Source organism: Vespula pensylvanica, chromosome 2 (genome assembly GCF_014466175.1).
Source record: "Vespula pensylvanica isolate Volc-1 chromosome 2, ASM1446617v1, whole genome shotgun sequence".
NCBI lineage: Eukaryota > Metazoa > Arthropoda > Insecta > Hymenoptera > Vespidae > Vespula > Vespula pensylvanica.
Genome location: NC_057686.1, coordinates 2,331,298 through 2,351,392, shown reverse-complemented (window position 1 = coordinate 2,351,392; position 20,095 = coordinate 2,331,298). Strand labels below are relative to the sequence as shown.

Here is a 20,095-nt window from a genome sequence, read left to right as displayed (position 1 = left end):
ACGGTTTCACCATTAACACCCTCCTTTTTAATGGGAGGGCGAAAAATTGGAGCCACGGTCAAAATTCTCGAAACTCTCTTTAAGTTTCCCTTTCCTTCTTGACCTTAAGCCCTGAACCAGTAGTATCTTCACCAAGAATGGTCGCTATCTCTCCTTGCATAAACGCCCACGGTACTTGGCTATTTGCCAACGGACACTTCTCTCCACTCGGACAGTAAACCTACAAAATTAATAACAGAATTAATATCAATGATAATCAATTTAATAGATAACGATATAATAAGATATGAACCGAAGAATATCTATACTCGTGTAAAATCTCTACACATTTTTGACAAATATTTGTCAAATATCAAAACAAACAAAGTTTTGTAAATATTATTATATATATAAATTATGTAGTATTATTAATTTGTGTTATTATTAATTAAATATTACAATTGAATTATATTATGTACAAAATGATATGATATTATAACAATATTATATATAAATATCGTAAACATTATATATAAATGAAAGGAATTATTAAACATTGCAGAGAGTTCACCATTTACAATCGCGCTAGTAGCGCTCTTTTTTTTTTTTCTTTTTTTTTTTTATGAAATAGATAAAAATCATTATAATAGAATTTTTCTTCTTTTCTTTCTTTCCTTTAATGAAATAATCATACGAAGAGAGATTACCAAGAGATGCATCAAGATTCGCGCCTATCCGTTCTTGAATAATATTTATGATATTAATTGATTAGTATAAAAAGAAGAAAAAGAGGGAGAAAAAAATAATTACCTCAGAACCAGCACCCTGTCTCTTTATGCTATCTCGACTGCAAGGGAAACAAAATTTGTGATGGGGAACGCTTGGACATTGAACAAAGTGTGTGTCCTCGAGACGTTCTTGACAAAGAGTGCATTTTAAGGTTGGCGCTGATACAGGCTCGGCACCTGCTGATTGTGCCACTGCACCTTCAGACGACGTCGTTACCGTCGTCGAAGATACGTGCCTGGAACAGCTAGATCTTCTGCCCGACGTTCCTGAGAGAAAATTGACTTTCCGTCATTCTCACTTTATTCGTTCAAGAGACGATGCATCATCATATATATATATATATATATATATATATATATATATATAAAGTGTTACAACATTTTCACTTATCACTCAAAAATAATGTTATTTGAGATTACGAGATATAATTTTATAAAATAAAATGACACACAAAAATGATTGAAAAGGTATATAAATTTATTAACATCGTCAAAGAATCTTATCGAAGCGCAAAAAGTATGATCGAAAACAATTCGTAACACTTTATACATCATGGACCATCTTAGGTAGCTTAGGAATTTACCTGAACCATTAGGACTGTGTTGAGAACCTCTGGAAGCGCTACGTTGTTGAACGTTGGTGGCTGTAGTTGGTGGGCTTCTGCTCGTAGGACTTGGATTGTTTGGTGGCTGGGGTACGGGTTCTGGAGACGTCAGATTGTCGGCAACAGACATCAAGGCGGCCATCGGTGAAGGTCCGTTCGTCGATCCCTACAAAAGTAAACCGCGACTTTGATAAAATCAGGCATATTCTTAAGAGATTTTTTTTCTCAACGTTTACACGTAAAAGCATTTATTTTAAGACTTTTTACCTGATGATGATTATTCTGTGGGTTATCGTTAGGACTTTCTTGCGTTGGTGGAGGTGGCGGCGGAGGACTCGTTCTAGGACGAAGAGGAGATCCTCCGCCATTTGCCGCTACGTTTGCAGGTGCCAACGGAATGGACGAGCCAACGTAAGCAACTGTAAATCATATATATACAATACATATATTATATATATGTGTCTATATATATTATCCGATAAGTCAAAGAAACAGTGAATTAAATCGCATGACTTCTTATACGATTACTGAGAAAATCATTTCCCACGAATAAAAAAGAATAATAATAACAAAAATAATAATAATAATAATAATAATAATAATCATAATCATAATACAGAAATATAAATATAAAACAGAACAAGAACACTTAACAATACAAATTGGATAGAAATACGATTATTATCTCGTCAAGCGTTACTCACTGGATCGGTGACTATTAATAAAACTAATTAATTCCTACGAGAGTTCATTTTAACGTTCACTTTCTCATAGGACTTTGTCATTAAAATTCTCGATCGAATAATATCGATTTCACTGTGTGATACCAACTCGAAATGCGAACGCCGATAAATGCATACGTTAAGTAAGGTCAGCGAAACGCAAATAACTTGTTCCTATCTATTCCTTATATCTTTAACAGCGATACTAATTACGTTAAAAGCCTCGTAAAAAAAGAAAACAAAAAGAAAAGAAAAGAAAGAGAAGAAAAACAGAAGAAGAAAGAAAAAGAACGTTTCGGAATTACTCTTGAAAAAATTATACGGAACGTATCAGAAAAAGTCTAACAATAACGATTCAAAAGACGATAGTGTGAATTTGTAAAAAGGATTGCGATGATTTGTAAGAATGAAAAAATGGTCAAGAAAAACAGAAAATAAGAAGAAAGAAGAGAAAAAACAGAAAAGGAAGAAAAAAAAATATATATATATATAGAAAAGATTTGCGGGATTAGAAACGATCATTGTGGAATAAGAGGAGCGCCTCGTGAAACATCAAGAAGACGTGTGACTAGTACTTTTCCATGACGACTTCGATAGGAAGGATGGAGAAGACGTTAGGAGAGAGAGATCAGTAAAGAGAGAGAGAGAGAGAGAGTCACTCGATTCTCTCTCTCTCCCACTCCTTCTCTCTTTCTCTTTTACCGTCTATCAATCTATCTATCTATCTATATCTCCCTTTACAATTCTTACGTAGAAACGAAGATTTAACCAAGTTGGAAGAAGATGCGAAAGATCAACGACGTTAAGTTACGAGAGGAAAAGGAGGAGTAGTAAAAGATAAGAGAAAGAGATAGAAAGAGAGAAAGAGAGAGAAAGAGAGAGAGTGAGGCGAAGTAGAAGAAAAAGCGCGTGCGCATCTCGTTAAGTGTGTATATATATGTACATACATACATATATCATACAACATACATACACATACATATACATACATAACACACACGCGAGATCGCATCACGCACGTAGGCGTCGAAGGCTTAGTCACGCTCGACGCGAAGAGCGTCGGTTGCGTCGCCACCGTCGTCCTCTTTCCTCCCCCACCCCCACACCCTACTCTTAGTCGTTCTCGTTATCCTACTCGTCGTCGTCGTCGTCGTCTTCGTCTTCGTCGTTGTCGTTGTCGTCGTCGTCAACAACGACGATGTCGATGTCGACGTCGACGCAGTCATCGCCGGCGACATTCGAACGAACGGATTATCGATGGTAGTAGCGGCCTTGTTTCGAAAGTACATTCTCACCATGGGACGTGAAGGGACGTACTACTGCACCCCTTCCCCCAATTCGCCCCATCCCTCCCCCTTGATCGTACGCTCCTGTTCTGACTGCTCTTGCCACGCACGCACGCACGCACGCACGCACCGCACGCACGCACTCATGCATGCATGCATGCATGCATGCACGCACTCATGCATGCATGCATGCACGCACGCAACTGCTTGCAACGTCCCAACCATGATGACGTAGAGGGCACGAAGAGCAACATCGTTAAGTGTCTCTCAACCTATCTTCCTCTTTTTTTTTTTTTTATTTTTATATAATATGTATACATACTACGATCGATCTAACAAGCTTTTTAAAATATTAAAATGTTGAACGGTTATTTATATATATGTATATATATCTTGTTCCTTTTTATTTTTTATTTATCTTGAAAATTGATATTAGGTATTAATTAGGAATAAATGTTTTCTTCGACTTTAAACAGTGCAATGTACCAATGTGTGTGCGTGTGTGTGTGTGTTTTGTATGTTGTGTCAGAAAGAGAGAGAGATAGAGAGAGAGAGAGAGAGAGAGAGAGAGAGAGAGAGAGAGAAAATCTTTTCAATCTTAAAGATACTCTCACGTTCCATGTTTATTTCCAGATCACGATCTTCGCCAGCTGGTGATCTATTTTAATCGATAGGACGTGTATTCATGTATGTATGTATTTATGTATGTATATATGTATATATGTATGTATGTGTATATACATAGATATAAATTCTATACTTCGAAGTAGAAACTATAATTTTCGAATGGTAAATAAGAATGTTTGTGGATCGAGATAAAGCCATTAACCGTTAGTTCCCTTTAGTCGTGTATAATCTGTGACATTTAGAAGAAGGAAGTTAAAGGGATCAGAGTATTTTCATGTCTAACACTAACGTGGGTAGTGTGTGTCACATGTATGTATATATATATATATATATATATATATATATATGATTTTAAAAGGCACTAGAGAAAGGTCGATTATAAGCTATATAACGGCACTTCCTCTTCTTTACATATATTTAATATTATATATAATATATAAAGTCATTATAATTACATATTATATACAATAATCTGTGTGTGAATGTGAATATATAACTTTTTAAAACTCAAACTTCTAAAAGATCATAGTTCTCAAATTATCTTCCCGACTGTCAAACGTCAAAATATATACCAAATAAAAAACAATAAAAAACAAAAAAAAAAGAAAATAATATAATAATAATAACAATAATAATAATTCTATTATCAATTTTCAAGAATTATAATTTTAAAAAGAAAAAGAATTCTCGCTTTCTTATTTTATTTTATTTTATTTTTTGTTTGTTTGTGAAAGCGGAATGCATACTAGCCGGAAATAAGACAGAGCAGCAAGGTCGTTGAATTTTCGGTCCATAGGAAGGAAACGAAGCACCGTTTTTTCGTTGCTTTTCGCGCGCGCGTCAATGAGTCCGAGGCTCCCTCCGCTCTTACTACGGCCCGTTTCGGTTTTGTTCGGCTATACTCGGTTAGTTTCGACTCCGCTGGACGCACTACGAAACGAGCGCAAGAAAAGGAGGCCGCATTACAGTTATCCCGACTCAGGAGGAGACCGGCAAAATATCAGGGTATACGAGAGAGCGAGCAAGAGAAAGAAAGAGAGAGAGAGAGAGAGAAAGAAAGAAAGAGAGAGAGAAAGAGAGATGTGGACCGGTTTTCTGGCGCGTCCTCTCTTCTACTACCACGCAACTACGTTACTACCTACTACACTACTATTACTACACATATTGTCGTCAAATGTATTTTCGATCATCTCTAAACACGAAATATATATTCGAAAAATATTGACTCCGAGTTTCGAAAATGCATCAGTCTTTACTCTACCCATCCCCCTTTCTCTCTCTATTCAATATATTATTTATCCAAATTTTATTACTTTTCGATATTGAAAAAAGATATGAAGAGAGGAGAAAAGGAAAAGAAATGATACGAGAAATTCTTTTCAACGAAACAAAAAAGAATTTATTTCCGTACCACGGGTTTAAAAATGAAGAAAAAAAAAAAAAAAAGAAATTTGACATTATTAAAAAATATTATAACATTATCGTAAGGCAAAAGAGATAAAAAAAAAAAAGAACAGACTAATCCTGATAATCCTTATATGAATCGAGCGGGCGATTACGAACTGATAAGGATAATAAAGTTGCAACCTGATAAAAAGTGATTCGATATATCGGCGTCGAAGGGTGTCGTTTCGTTCACGCAATCTGTCCGCGCGCGCGCGTATATATGTATTGTACGCGCGCGCGTGTGTGTGTAAATATATACAGTAAATTATAAGTGTGTGCATGCGTGTACATAATATATTCCGTGGCCAAAAAGATTCGTATATCGAGCGAGACACCGGTCTCATTCATTGGTTCTAAATATACACCGTGACGTCACCCTATTGGACGTCACAACACGAAGCAAGGGAGAAAGAGAAAGAGACAGAAAGACAGAGAAAGAGAATACTCGGTGTATCTCTTACGGTCGTCCTATCACGTGCTCGACGTACGCCTCTTTTATACGCGTTTGGACGACTGCCGCATATGTACGACACGACGAAGCGACGGACGACGACGACGACGACGACGACGACGACGCAACGACACGAAGAGAAGCGAAGAAGACGAAGAAACACAACGAAGCGAAGACAACACGAAACGAAGATGACACGGATACAACGAAGACACAATGAAGAACGAGGATACGCGAAGAAGACAATACAAAGACGAAGACGGTGAGGAGTGGTTTCGATAAAAGAGAGGGATAGAGAGATGAAATTAAAAGAGTATACGAAAGAGAAAGAGAGAAAGAGAGAGAGAGAGAGTATGTGTGTGAGAGATACACGAGCAGAAACACGCGCGCGCACGCTTGCGCGCGTGCACGTAGCCAAGAAACTTTTAGCACGATTCCTCTGAGAATTCTCTTCTCTAGAAGCAGCAACACACTAGCAACAGCAGCACACGCGCGTGTATCTCTCTCTCTCTCTCTCTCTCTCTGCGCGTAGTACTTGCGTTCAGTTATTTCTCTCTTTCTCCTATGTAGCATATGGCCAAGCACCACCAAGAGGGTCCCAGGTTATTTTACTATATACCATGAGATTCTAAAAATAGAATCGTCGGTCTCGATAAGATTTCCATAATACGTCATTAAAGAAGCAGACTTGAGAGTAAGCGCGCGAGGGAAGCTGGTATTGGAGTGGTACTGGAGGGAAATTGATTGGGAAGAAAATTTTTAAAGAAGGGCGCGGGAAATACGAACGCGGCCGAAGGAACACGAACGAAAAAAATCGGTCGTAACGTTCGAACAAAAGATTGTAATAGAAAAGAGAGTAATAGTAATAGAGTTGTGCACGAGTAGTAGTAACGTAGTAGTAGTAGTAGTAGTAGTAGTAGTAGTAGTAGTAGCAGTAGTAATAATAATAGTATTTAGTTATAGTTAGCTAAGTAGAGGAAGGTGGAGGATGTAGAAGAGATTGGCGAGGAGAGTGAGTGAGTGAGTGAGTGAGAGAGAGAGACAGAGAGAAGGGTAGGCGCGAGGACGTTGACAGGGAGACTCACCATTGGCCTTGAACGTGGTCGCGGTTTCGAAGCTCGGCGCCCTAACAGGGTGTTTCTCCTTGTTTCTATCGTGAACGTAGCTAACGGCCAGACTGACGGCGGGCAAAGAGTCGCCCCTCGTTAGAGGCGGCCTTACCGGATGTTGATCCTCCAACGATAGCCTTTTCTCCGTGTGTTCGTCCTCGTCAATCGCCGATATGCCGCGTTTCAATTGCGACATACCTCTGTTATGACCTAGGCTCACGTGATGGGCGACAGCGGCGAGGTGGGCGTTAGGAATTCTAACGTTGTTCCCTCTCAATCCATTACCAAGATCGTGACCGTCCTCGTGTTGTCTCGATATTTGTTGTCTCGTAGTACCGGAATTGAATTCGGTTATAGAGTTCCTGTGATGCAATTGGGAGTAACTGGCGGCAATGTTGTGATGCCTCGAATGCGTTTGACCGGCGTTCTGTATCGGTAGAACGTCCAAATTCGGGCCACCATTGTGTTCCGTATGACCGGCCGATCTGTAACCCTTAGACGCGGACGGCCTGGCATCTTGAAAACCATGAGCCTTCTTCAACTGTTTGGCCGACTCCAATACGAGATCTATTCGGTCGGCTCCCTCGTAATTCACGCATCCACGGCATACCGGCTCGGAAAAGTCCATGATCATTGCCCAGGGCATTCTGGGTAGGTCGCACAAGTAACACTGCGTTCTCTTTCCCATCATTTTGACGAGCTTTCGATATTTCCGGCGATATCGAAAACTCGTGCCAGAGCGATCGAGCGAGCGAGAGAGACACACACGCACAATACACTCCTCCCCCTCCTTTTATTCTTCCTATCACTACTCACATCCACTTTTCGCTTTCCCTTTCACTCCTCCGTCTCTCTCTCTCTCTCTCTCTCTCTCTCTCTCTTCCTCTCGCTCCTTCTTTCTTTCTTTCGATCTCTTTCTCTGTCCCTCTTCTATCGATACGAGTCTTCTTAGGTTTCCTCGAGCTGTCGACGAACTCGGGTCGGATACGATATTTTTATTAACGCGTCGAGCAAGTAACTCGCAGAAAACCGTATCTAGAGCATGACCCGTTCTATACGTTAGAACGGAGGGAGCAGCAAACACGAAGAACCCTCTTTACGCGCGCACTACGCACTCGCGAAAGGATTCCACCTCTGTTCGAGAAGGAACTCCCACGGAAACGTCACTTCGATCTCTCTCCCTCCCACTCCGAACGGCTCGATCTTCCTCTCTCTCTCTCTCTTTTTCTCTTTCTTTCTCTCTCTCTCTCTCTTCTCTTTCTCTATATCTTTCTCTTTCCTTTTCTCCTGGCTGCTCTCTTTGTTCCCTTCTCCTTTCGAGCGTGGATCACTAGCCGTGGTGGTGGATCGGTGGCACGGTGAACGCGACGGACACTGCTCGGTTGCCGACAGTAAGTAAGAAAAAAAAAAATTACGATCGAAACCAGTAGACACGGGGAAGAGTCGTTTCTTTTTTCGTCTTTCTTTCACGAACACACAAACCGCCAAAAATTAATGGCGGAACAGAGCGGGGGGGGAGAGGAGATAACGACGATACGATCTCGCAAAGCAGAAGAAGAAGCGTGATCTTCCGCTCGGGGAGGAAATGAAAGAAAAAAAAAAAAACAAAAAAAAATAGCAAAAGAAGAAACGCGCGAGGGGGGGTAAGAGAGAAAGAGAGAGAGAGAGAGAGAACAATGAAAACACAAAAAACCAACGAAGAGCAATACGTGGTTGTAACAACGAGCTTGTAGCGAGCGAGCGAGCGAGCGAGCGAGCGCGCGCGCGCGGGCGCGGGCGGCGAGTACGTGCGTAGACCGCGATCGCACACCGATTGCTGTGTTGCCTGGTGCTTCTGTATACTGGGCACTACTACTACTACTACTACTACTACTCCTGCTTCGGTGGTAGTAGTGGCGTGCTGCTGCTGGTGCTTCTTCTGCTTCTGCTTCTGCTGCCGCTGCTACTACTACGCCGATGACGACGAGGAGACGAACGGAGACGAACGCTCGAGAATGCGGCGGTAAAGCGGAGCTACGGGTGTCGCTTCCTCCGAACGATCCCCGCTCCCTTCGTCTCCCCTACCCCCACGCGCCGCCGACGCTGTCGTGCGCTGCGCACGCTCTCTGTCTTCCTCTTCTCCTATTCCCCCACCACCGCTACCATCGCCATCGCCCCCCCACCACCACGTCCACCACCACCACCACCACCGCCGCCGCCGCCGCCGCCGCACAGTTGCCGCCGTCGCCGTCGTCGTCGCCACTACTAGCCTCTTCTTCCTTCCTTCTTTCGCTCACTCGACGCGCGCAGCTACACGAGAGAACGAGTCCGTTCGCGAATCGCGCTAGCGATTCTTTTCACCGTTCCTACCCCCTGCTCGTCTCTTTTTCCCCTCTCCCCCCACCGCTCCTCTCCTCTCTCCCCTGCTCTCCTCGGCCCTTCCCTCGAGCATGCGCGCGGCCCCCTCCTCTCCTTGTTAAACTCGTGGAACGTTCGCGCTTAACCGGCGACCCACCTCGTCGGACCGGTCCACGACTCGACTCGACTCGACGACGACGACGACGACGCGACGAGACGCGATGAGACGCGACACGAGACGCACAACGCGACGCTACGCGAGTACGACGCGCTCCTCTCCGCCAATCGGGCGCTGTGGCGTCACATTCTGTGACGTCATAATCGCGAACAGGCGCAGGCGCGCCAGTAAGCGCCCTAGGCTGACACGTAGCCGGCACCACACACGACCGGGATACGAAGATGCTATGCTATGCTATGCTATGTTATGCTATGCTATGGTATGCCGTGCTATGCTATGCTCTATGCTATGCTATGCTATGCTATGCTGCTATGCTTACTGCTGCTCTTGCTGCTGATGATGCCGAGAGAGAGAGAGAGAGAGAGAGAGAGAGAAAGGCTACGAAAGACGACGTGATATACAATAATGCGCGTGCGCCCTACCTTACCAGCTTCCTTACGAGAAAAAGAGAGAGAAAGAGAGGTCTCTTTTACACACTCGAGAAAACCTTCTGGAACCCATCGGTTATTGCTTTTTTCCTTCCAGCTTTGTCGAGGACTCTCTTCTCGCTCGCTTGCTCTCTCTCTCTCTCTCTCTCTCTCTCTCTCTGCTCCGTTTATTCTTTCGGATTGTAGTAAATAAATTTGTGCGTGTATATATATGTATAATGTTCTCTTAACTCGTAAGACGTAATATACGTCGATTCATCGAGCTAATAGATACGAACGAACGAACGAACGAACGGAACTTTATCTATTTATTTTTCTTCGAGATAATCTCTCATTCTCTCTCTCTCTCTCTCTCTCTCTCTCTCTCTCTCTCTCTCTCTCTTTCTCTCTCTCTCTGTTATAAACAACACCGATTAGTATCATCATTTCGATTACATCCACGAGTGGCGCGATCGTTTATTTGCTTTTTTTCTTCGCCGATAAGAAGAACGAGATGGATAACGATCAATGAAGATTGGAACTTCGTTGTAATAGAATGCATTCATGAGACCACGCGTTATCATTATCTCTGCTATTGCAAACCTTGTGGATTGAGGATTCTCAAAATTATGCAATTGCGCTTTTTTTTTCCTTTTTTTTTAAATTATCAGTCACATAATACGCACGTGCGCGCATGCTCATATATACGTACTAAATACATACGTACGTATACGAATTGACAGTCTCTCTCTCTCTCTCTCTCTTTTCAAGTATCAACAAAAGATCCTCTCCGAAAGGAATATTCCACGAAATATGTATAAACGTCCGTCATCGGTACGTTTCGAATGACATCACTCTCTATGTGTGACATCATAGCGTAGACGAGTTAGCAATATATGAAAGTTTTCTCCTCGAAGGCGTGCTACCGCTGCCGTTGTTGCTATTGCTGTTGCTGTTGCTGTTGCTGTTGCTGTTGCTGTTGCTGTTGGTATTGCTATTGACGCCGCTCTCTCTCGTTCAGCGATACGGTATCGCGCGTAAGGAAGAAACTTTGCTGGCAGCTGTGTGCTGTTTAGGATCGAAGAGAAAAAGAAGAAGTGGAGGAAAAGGAGGAGGGGGAGGGGCGGGAGGAGAAGGAGAAGGAGGCCGATAATATCCCTCTCGAACGCCTCTCTTCCTGTCCCCCTCTAACCCTCCTCCTCTCGATCCATTGCTACTACCTCCCTCTCTCCTTCCAGCCCTCTTTCTTACTCGTTTCGTGACGACGTAAATAAACGAAGGATCGTTCGACGTCGCGTGTGTTTTTATCCTCTCGTTCCTTACACACACACACACACACGTATATACATATATATATATATATATATATATACACATCAGAGAAAGAATGTACGTATACACGCGATGATGTATCATAATATTAGAGTTGCTAAAAACGAAGATCGCGACTAAAGGAAAAAGAGAGAAAGAAAGAAAGAGAAAGAGAGATCGACGGAGCTACTACTACTCCGCGTAGCTCTTACATAGTTCATTTTCATGGTTATCGCTAGAGTTGGCAAGAAGAGTATAACTTAATCGCACGGGGGTCGCTTATCTTCGGAAGACTCGAAACGAGTCGTGATAAACGAGAGAGGCCGAAGGCTGAATCAACGTCGAAAATCGTTCCGAGCCGTATAAAAGCCGTACATACATACGATCCATGTACTTACTTACGTACGTACGTACATACACAAATACACACGTCGCTCGCCCGTCGAACCGATCGATAATTTTGGTTTGACCTCTGGATAACTCGAGCACGTGCGAGATATTGAGTTCGATTTTAGAGGAGGAAACAACAGTGGCAGAGAGCCGATTTTAAACGCGGATCAACGTGCCAACACAATTTCCCTGCTTTTTCTCTATTGATAGAGAAAGAGAGAGAGAGAGAGATTCCTGGTAGTCCGTAGTCCCACACAACCTACCCCCCACCTCTTTCACGCATTATTATTATTCTCTCTCCTCTGCCAGCTGGAAAACTCTTGTCGCTTAATTTAATGCTTTTACTTTTACCTACCCCTTTCTCTTCCACCCCACTACCAACGTTCGACGTTATTTCGCTATTTCTTTCTTCTCATCTTTCTCTTCGAAATATCCGACGAGCTTCGTTCGAAATATCTCACGCGTGCATATTCTTCGCATAGTACGACGCTGCGAGAAACAACGTTACTTCTCTCATCTTTCTTAAACGTGCTGGAAATAATAACGTGAAACAATATTACGAATTTTGCGAATATTCATATACAAATCGTACCAACCACCCAACCCATCTTCCTTCCATTCTCCCGCTCTCACCCGTCGACGAGTTTAGTTGCAGGAAACACAACAGAAGCTACTTGTCGAACCGTGTCCCGTCGTAGAGTAAGTTACTCCTATAGGAGGCGCTATGTGTGTATATACATTTGTTGTGTATGTGTATGTATGTGTGTACGATGTACGTACGTACGTACGTACGTATGTATATAGCACGTTTCCCATTGCGTGTCACTGGGTCACTACATTTCGCATAGGGGCACACCGACGGGGCTGCTTTGTTTTTTTTTTTCTTCTCTTATATTTTTTCTTTTTTGCTTTTTCATCCTTTTTATCAACGTAAATACATCTCACGGAATGACTTCCTTCCGGTTTCAAAACCTAATCGCCAGACGGACGACGAAAATGAGCAACTCGTTGTTCGTAGAGTTTGTTTGGGTGATCGATTTAATCGAGAAAGAGAGAGAAAGAAAAGAACGAAAGATCATCCCATCCTATTTTTTTTTTTTTTTTTTGTTTTTTTCAATAATATTAACGAAAAACACGAAGATAATAACATAGAAATCTAAAATCCCGTTGCAAGTATTATGCAGGAAACAAACATCGGTGTTATCTTCGTGTGTGACGTAACTGCGTAACAGATACGACGCGATCGAGATTGAGGAGCGAAAAGAAAAAAAAAAGGAAACAAAAAGAAACAAACAAAGAAACACGATCAAAAAAAAAAAAAAATATAGCGTGGAGTAACGTGAGATAACGCAGATAATGAGAGATTTTAATCAGTTCAGATCGCGCTCGATCCGAAGAGAGCGTCGTTACCTTTCTTTTTTCTTTCTTTATTTTTGTCTTGTTTTCTTTTTTTTTTTTTTTTTGTTTTGTACAAGCGTATGGAACCGAGCTTCAACGTACGTATGTATATAGCCGGTGTCGAGTCGAGTCGAACTTCAGGCAAGCCGCCGCCGGCTGTCCTTACGTACTCTCGCATGATTCTTAGTGCGTCTCGTGACGTCACCGGCGCGAAACGTGGCAACGTAGCGATAGGAGTACGAGCGGCGTTGCCAATAGAACTCTCTTTCTTTCTCTCTCTCTCTCTCTCTCTCCACGTTCCTGATAGTACGAAGCTTCTGGATTGCGTCGTTCCTAGGTCGTCGTCGCGTCGTTGGTCTATAGTTTGTCAACGATTTCCGTTAAAATCGAACTTTGCTGTTGAGTCTTTCGTAGAGATATGTACTTCTATGTAGATAGATAGTAGGAGATGGATGTACATATATATACGAATACATGTATGTATATATATATATAGAGAGAGAGAGAAAGGAAAGGAGAGAGAAAGAGATACGTAATGCTGTGATTCAGCCGCCGGTATCGATTTACTACTCCTCTCTCTCTCTCTCTCTCTCTCTTTTAGTTTTCTCCCCTCCTTCCACCGTCGTTCGAAGCGATGACGAAACCACAAGCAACGTCGTAGAGCGAGTAGAGACAAGTAGGAAGGAGAAGAGAGGAGACGCGGATAGAGATGATGGCGAAGGAGTAGAAGTAGCGGCAACGGCAACAGCAGCAGCAGCAGGCTACCCTTGTGTTCGTTCGGTTCTCATGGAAAAGCGCCTCGGGAGACTCCGCGTACCGCGTGGTGGTGGTGGTGGTGGTGGTAGTGGTGGTGGTGGTGGTAGTATGGTGACGGTGACGGTGACGACGATGATGGTAGTAGTGATGGTGGGGTAGTAGCGGTGGCGCAGAGGGTGTGGCGGGTAGAGGGAGAGATAATACCGTTCCGTCACGTCACGGTGCAAGCCGGCCGGAGAAAATCAATCCGGTCGTTCACTACTAACCTTCTGGTAGAACCGCGACGACTCGTGCTACTATCACCGTCGAAAACGTCGCCGCTGCTTCAAGGATCTCGACGCGATATTGACCTGGGGTTGCGTTAGGTTATTCCCGCCGAGGTTCTTGTACCTATCGCTCGAATACCATCCCAACGACTCTTCCTTCTCTCTCTCTCACTCACTCTCTCATTCCGAATCTTTCTTTCTCTCTTTAATGTGTATATATATATATCGTTCTTTTCTAGCACGAACGCAAAGTCGGATCGTTAGATGTAACGTTGCTAATGAGATTTCCGTTTCGAGTATCAACCCTGCCCCCCTTTACTCTTGTCCTTGGCCTCGTATCGTCGATACGAACGGCGAGCGACAAACGCGAAGACAAGAAGCGCGAAGGATACTGATATTGTTGTTGTTATTATTGTTATTATAATTATTATTGTCATTATTATTATTGCTATTATTGTTATTATTAATATCAATTACTGATATTATTAAAATTGTGATTATTATTATCATTATTGTTACTATCCGTTAATATGATTCGTCCGATTTCAAATCTTTCTTTTTTCTTTCCTTTATTTTTTCCCTTTTGCATTTGTTATTCGTTGCGAAAGCACCGATGACTATCGAGCCAAGTAGAGCGTACGTTCTCTTCCTGTTTCTTTCTACGACCCACGCGCCGCCTTTCGCCTTTTCGTTCGATGACGATCAACGCAGAATTTTGCAAAGATCTGCTCGAAGATCGTTAACTTTTTTTTATTCTTTTCTTTTATCTCTTCGTTTCTTTTCATACGGCTAATTAAATCAACGTAGTTGAGGTTAGTGATTTTGAACGGGGTTTACGTCGTACGATCGTTTCGTCGATCGTCCGCGTTGGTGAACAACGTGTGTATGTATGCACGTACGTACACACGTACGTATTTATGTAGTAAAGAGCACAACGAACGGACGCTCGTCCGACAACGTCGACCTAATTCGGTAGGCAACCTACTAGCAACTACAATACGATGACGTCACGAATACGACGGTCGATCTCCGTAAGCAGTCACGGCTACAAACGCGACGCGTTGTCGGTCCGATCATACGAGCTGCTGTTACAATGGCGCGCGACAATGGGACGATATCGTACGAACGTACGTATGCATGTGTACATATGTATGTACGAACGTACGTTTACGTTTACGTTTACGTTTACGTTATGCGCTCTGCGATGTCACGCCGTGACAATGCAACGCATCGAGGACGACGAGGCAGTTGGGGAGAGAGAAGAGAAAGACGGAGAAACAGACAGACATTAATCGTCTTACTCGACGCTAGACAATTCTCTCATTATCCATTCGAGTTATGTTCCTCGAGTACGTGACATTAAAACAAACCTTTATATTCGAATTATTCATTTTGACTTTTACCGCGTGAGAGAAAGATCCACCACCACCGTCGTCGTCGTCGTCGTCGTCACTACCACACCGTCGCTACCGCCGCGGTCCGCCGCCATCATTCAAGATGGCGTCGTTAAACGTAGCGTCGGGAGAAAACGAAAGTAATATAACAGGCATTGCGCCGCTCGGCCGCCCAGACGGTGGCTTCTTGCGTTGTTGTTGCACATCTTCTTTCGAGAGATCGATTCGAAAGGAAACGATGACGAACGGCAATAACGTTCTCTTTCAATCGTCCTGTCCTTTTTCTTCCTTCCTTTCTCTCTTTTCTTTATTCATAAGATGCGGGGGAGAGGGAGGAAATGTTATAACTATGCCGTCATATATTCGACTGAGTTTACGGGTGTGTTTGTAAACAGACGCGAGGGAAAGGGAAGGAAGGCAGCAAACGGCATATACTTTGAGAAAGAGAGAGAGAAGGATGAGAAGAGAAGAGATGGAACGTCGAAGGCAGCTCCGCGTTCCTCGTTCAGGTTTCACGTGCAACACCAACATCTTGCATGGCGCTCAGTTAGCATCATCTCGTTTGTCTGGGGGTACGCTCTGCAAAACCCTCCTCTCTTTCACGCTTCGTCGCTCTTTCTGTCGTCGTCGTCGTCGTCGTCGTCGCTTCGTCTTCCCCCCTTCCCTTCCCTTCCCTTCCCTTCCCTCCTATTCTCTTCTCTCCCTCCATCTTTTCTCATGACTAACGTGACGTCATCTCGTAAGCTCGAAAGAGTGACTACACCGGAGGGTAGCGGGAAGGAGAAGGCACGCAACGTGGCTCGACCAGTCTCTCTCCCCTCTCTCGCCTGACCCCTCGTCGAACGCAACCATCCACACACACGATGCACACGCTCGACGACGACGACGACTCGACGACGCGCAGTGACATCGCTCGCGTGTTGCCGTTGGTTCGACGCTCGCGGCCGGCTGCCGTTCCCCCTCTCTCCCTACCTCCCTCCCACCGTCACTCTCCCCGCCACTCACCCCTCCACTCGCGAATCGCGCAACGACCGGTTCCGCGCCGCGTGCAAACTTCGTCTCCCTCAGCTCCCCCACCTCCGGCTCACTCTCTCTCTCCCCCCTCCTTCTCCCCCGACTCTTCTCGTTCGAAACGTACCTCCTCCATTGTACGTTTTTACGCGACTCGCTCCCTCTCTTTCTCTCATTCCCGTTCCGTTCACCCGCACAGCAACGTCGTCCGTCCTCGCTCTGTCTCTCCTTCTTCTTCTTATTCTTCTTATTCTTCTTCTCCTCCTTCTTCGCGCAACAACATATCACAGCCACATTTTTCTTGCGCACAGTCAGCGCACAGGGACGCGACGATCATCCAGACGCGTTAGAAGGAACTTTGTAAAAGTTTTCCGGTCCAGTTAATTTAATTATATTCGATGATATAAAATAATAATGCGTGGGTTATCGAATATATATATATATCTTTGATGTATTTTGTATGTTATATATAATATGTATATGTACATACATGCCGTAATCTTAATTATTATCAACTTTATTTCGTGATCGTAATGTCGATTATCGAAGAAATGGATGTATTTATACGAATATATTTTGTTGTTTATTAACTATCATCGCAGTAATGATATGAAAAAGTAGTAACGTTAGAATAAAATGATTGGAAATGGGTTTTGATAGACATAGACAATTGTAATTAAAAATAAGAACGTTATAACAAAATTTTCTGTTCTATCGTCAAATAGTCTTCTACGAGAGACGTCGAAGGTTTTCTTTGTTCTTAGTACAGTGGGCGACATTAAAGGAAGAAGCACCTGACGAAACCAGCCGGGTTGTCGAGCAGACGGCCAGGCATAGGCAGGCAGGCAGGCAGGCAGGCAGGCAGCTCGTGTACGTAACGACGTACCTGCGGCAGGTGAATCGAGTCAGGTGCCTCAACAGATGGGTGCCTTTACTCAAGGAAGCGTTATAAAAGCGGTCTATATCATAAATGTGGGTTAGTAGCGATGACTAATCCTCTCAACGACAGTGAAATATTTTATCGTTTTTCTTTTTCTTGTGTGTGTGTACACGCGTATATTTATATATAAAAACACCTATAAGTAGATATATAAATATAATACAATAAATATAGTACATATAATACAAATACAATATATATATATACACAAAGTATACCCATATATATATATATATATATTATACTTTGTACATATATGTGTGTGTATATATATATATATCTCGTTTGAATTACACCCGCTTTTTCAACAAATCGATCTCATAAGAATTCATTGAATATTCAAATATTCAAACGTCGGAGCATATTCGATTTCAATAATAAATGAAGTTCGAGGAACGATGAAAGAATCATGAGAGTCTAGAGCATTAACGACCGACAATGAACTCGTGTATTTGAAATTATTCGATGTCTTCTTTAAAGGTGTATACCAAACGCGAATAATATATACTCATTCTCCTTCTACTTCCTTTATTTCTTAACTTCTTTGCTTTTTCTCCTTTTTCTGTTTTGTTTTGTTTTTCTTTTTCTTTTTCGCAGAGAGACACGTGGTACTAGTACACATGTACGCGCTAGACCGAACGCATCATGAGTTATGAGTACAAACAAGTATTTGCAGTCACGTGTTAGGAATGGGATAATGAAAACGTGACGCGATTATGCATTCTTCCTATGCCGTCATTTCTCACTTCTCACTCTCTCTCTCTCTCTCTCTCTCACACACACACACACCATACTCTCTCACTCTCTCTCTCTCCCCTCTCTTCGCATATAGCGAAACAAAGGTACCGGTCTGTTCGTCCGTCCGTCTGCCCGCCCGTCTGCCGTTAATCGCGCGTTTATTTGCGACGTTATACAACATTTTTTGTTTTTGTTTTTTTCCTTTACGAAGAAACATATAATAACGATTACACACAGAGAGAGAGAGAGAGAGAGAGATGGATAAACGTTCACAATGAGTTTCTATTTTTAACCTAACTTTTTTCCGCGTTCTCCTGACCCTTTTCATATATCAGAAAAAGTTAACGGTAAGAAGAAATACTAGGAATTAGAATCTCAAAAGTACTGTATTCTCTCTCTCTCTCTCTCTCTCTCTCTCTCTCTCTCTCTCTCTCTCTTCCTCCTCTTTCTATCTTGTACACATTAAAGGAGAGTAAATTTCTCGTGGCATTCTTCGCAGCAATACTATTCGCGAAATCATTTCGTTCGTACTCTTTCTTCCCACATGGTGCAGACCAAGGCTGCGGATTCAAGGTCAACTTCTTTCTCTTCTTCTTCTACATCGTTTCTCGTATACGGCGAACTGTCCTCATCGTCGTCGTCGTCGTCGTCATCACCATCGTCATCATCATCATTATCATCATCATCATCGTCGTTGTCGTCGTCGTCGTCGTCGTCCTCATCTTTTATGCGTTTTTAAAGATTCTTTTACGCGCCATATTGTTTACTGCGTTACCTTTTAGAAACGAGTTTCTATGAAGTTGCGTTTCGATCGATTATTTCGTTCGCAATAATAAAGTTAACAATTATAAGAATTCGGAGCATCTTAGTAAAGATGGAAAAACAGGGTGAGATAAAGTTTGAGTTGCGGGTGGTGATAGATGAAGTGGGAGCTGTAATAAAGAGGTAAGAAAACTTCCAAACGTATAGTTATATGTATTATCATCGACAGCTGCGGCCATAAGCTGAAAGGTTATTTGCCAATGCAGCTGATAGAATATCGCACGTATATTACATCGATACGGTTTATACATCCCCCGTTCTTCCCGCGTCTATGTGTCCGTCCATATATTTTATCGGCTTTGACGGGGTGACAGAGGCCAGTGTGAATATTTCGTGAGCGAAATCGTAACTTTTGCTCCCGTGTGATAAATATTTATGTCATCTCGTAAACGATCGCGCGACATTTCTCCTTCGTATCGGACCAAAAAGGTTTTCTTTTCTTTTCTTTATTTTGTCCTTCCTTTCTTTATTCTTTTATCATTGAAAATTTTTCCATTATTATTCATTATATGTATATACGTACGTACGTACGTACGTACGTATGTATGTATGTATGTATATATCGTAAGATGAATTTTTTAATAGCAAAGAAAAAAGAAAAATAAATAAACAAATAAATATTTTGTAACATATTTTTACGAATGTGACAAAATTTACATGTATATAAATATAACGTTAACACATAATAGATAGATTATATATATATATATATATATATTTACACACACACATAGATAACGTTATCAATAATATGATAATCGCAAAGGCGAAGCACATTTCGTAGCTTCTTATCTTATTGTGTCAGTTGCAAAGAATTCTTTCGCAAAGTGAATAAAAAAAGGAAAAAGAAAGATACTTAGTAAACGTATTTATAATTTATACTCTTACATATCAAAATATTATGTAATATTTTAATATAAAGAATTTTGCAAATAAATATGCATGGAAATCAATATAAAAAGGGAATATATATATATATATATATACATATATGCATATCAATAAGTAAATATCTCTTCTAACCTATAAGACGAAGAGTAATATTAATCTCTCGATGTCTTGATCTCTTCTGATCATTGAAATACATATTATAAACGGAACATGGAAAGTAAATACGTAGAATATAGATATATA

The 20,095-nt window shown here is 42.1% G+C and overlaps 1 protein-coding gene and 2 long non-coding RNA genes across 4 annotated transcripts in view; 1 reads left to right on the top strand and 2 right to left on the bottom strand.

Annotated features, from left to right (window-relative positions):
• Nucleotides 1-9,143, bottom strand: part of LOC122638103 (interferon regulatory factor 2-binding protein-like B) — a 10,543-nt gene extending 1,400 nt beyond the window's left edge. The window contains exons 1-5 of one of the 2 annotated variants that reach the window (XM_043830795.1): nucleotides 6,990-9,143; nucleotides 1,640-1,791; nucleotides 1,352-1,538; nucleotides 790-1,049; nucleotides 1-220 (exon numbers count right to left, since the gene is read on the bottom strand). The exon at nucleotides 1-220 is cut by the window's left edge and continues 1,400 nt beyond it. In XM_043830795.1, the coding sequence (XP_043686730.1) occupies nucleotides 80-220; nucleotides 790-1,049; nucleotides 1,352-1,538; nucleotides 1,640-1,791; nucleotides 6,990-7,704 (1,455 nt within the window). In that variant the 5' untranslated portion in view covers nucleotides 7,705-9,143 and the 3' untranslated portion in view covers nucleotides 1-79. The remainder of the gene's footprint in view (nucleotides 221-789; nucleotides 1,050-1,351; nucleotides 1,539-1,639; nucleotides 1,792-6,989) is intronic. The other variant, XM_043830796.1, reaches the window with a different exon arrangement.
• LOC122638107 overlaps nucleotides 1-13,648 on the bottom strand; it is an 18,314-nt gene extending 4,666 nt beyond the window's left edge. Inside the window, exon 1 of the long non-coding RNA XR_006329349.1 lies at nucleotides 13,605-13,648. This is a non-coding gene — a long non-coding RNA (uncharacterized LOC122638107). The remainder of the gene's footprint in view (nucleotides 1-13,604) is intronic.
• Nucleotides 12,162-14,562, top strand: LOC122638106. The gene is made up of 2 exons (XR_006329348.1): nucleotides 12,162-12,335; nucleotides 13,636-14,562. It is a non-coding gene; the product is annotated as an uncharacterized LOC122638106 (long non-coding RNA).
• The last annotated feature ends 5,533 nt before the right edge of the window (nucleotides 14,563-20,095 follow it).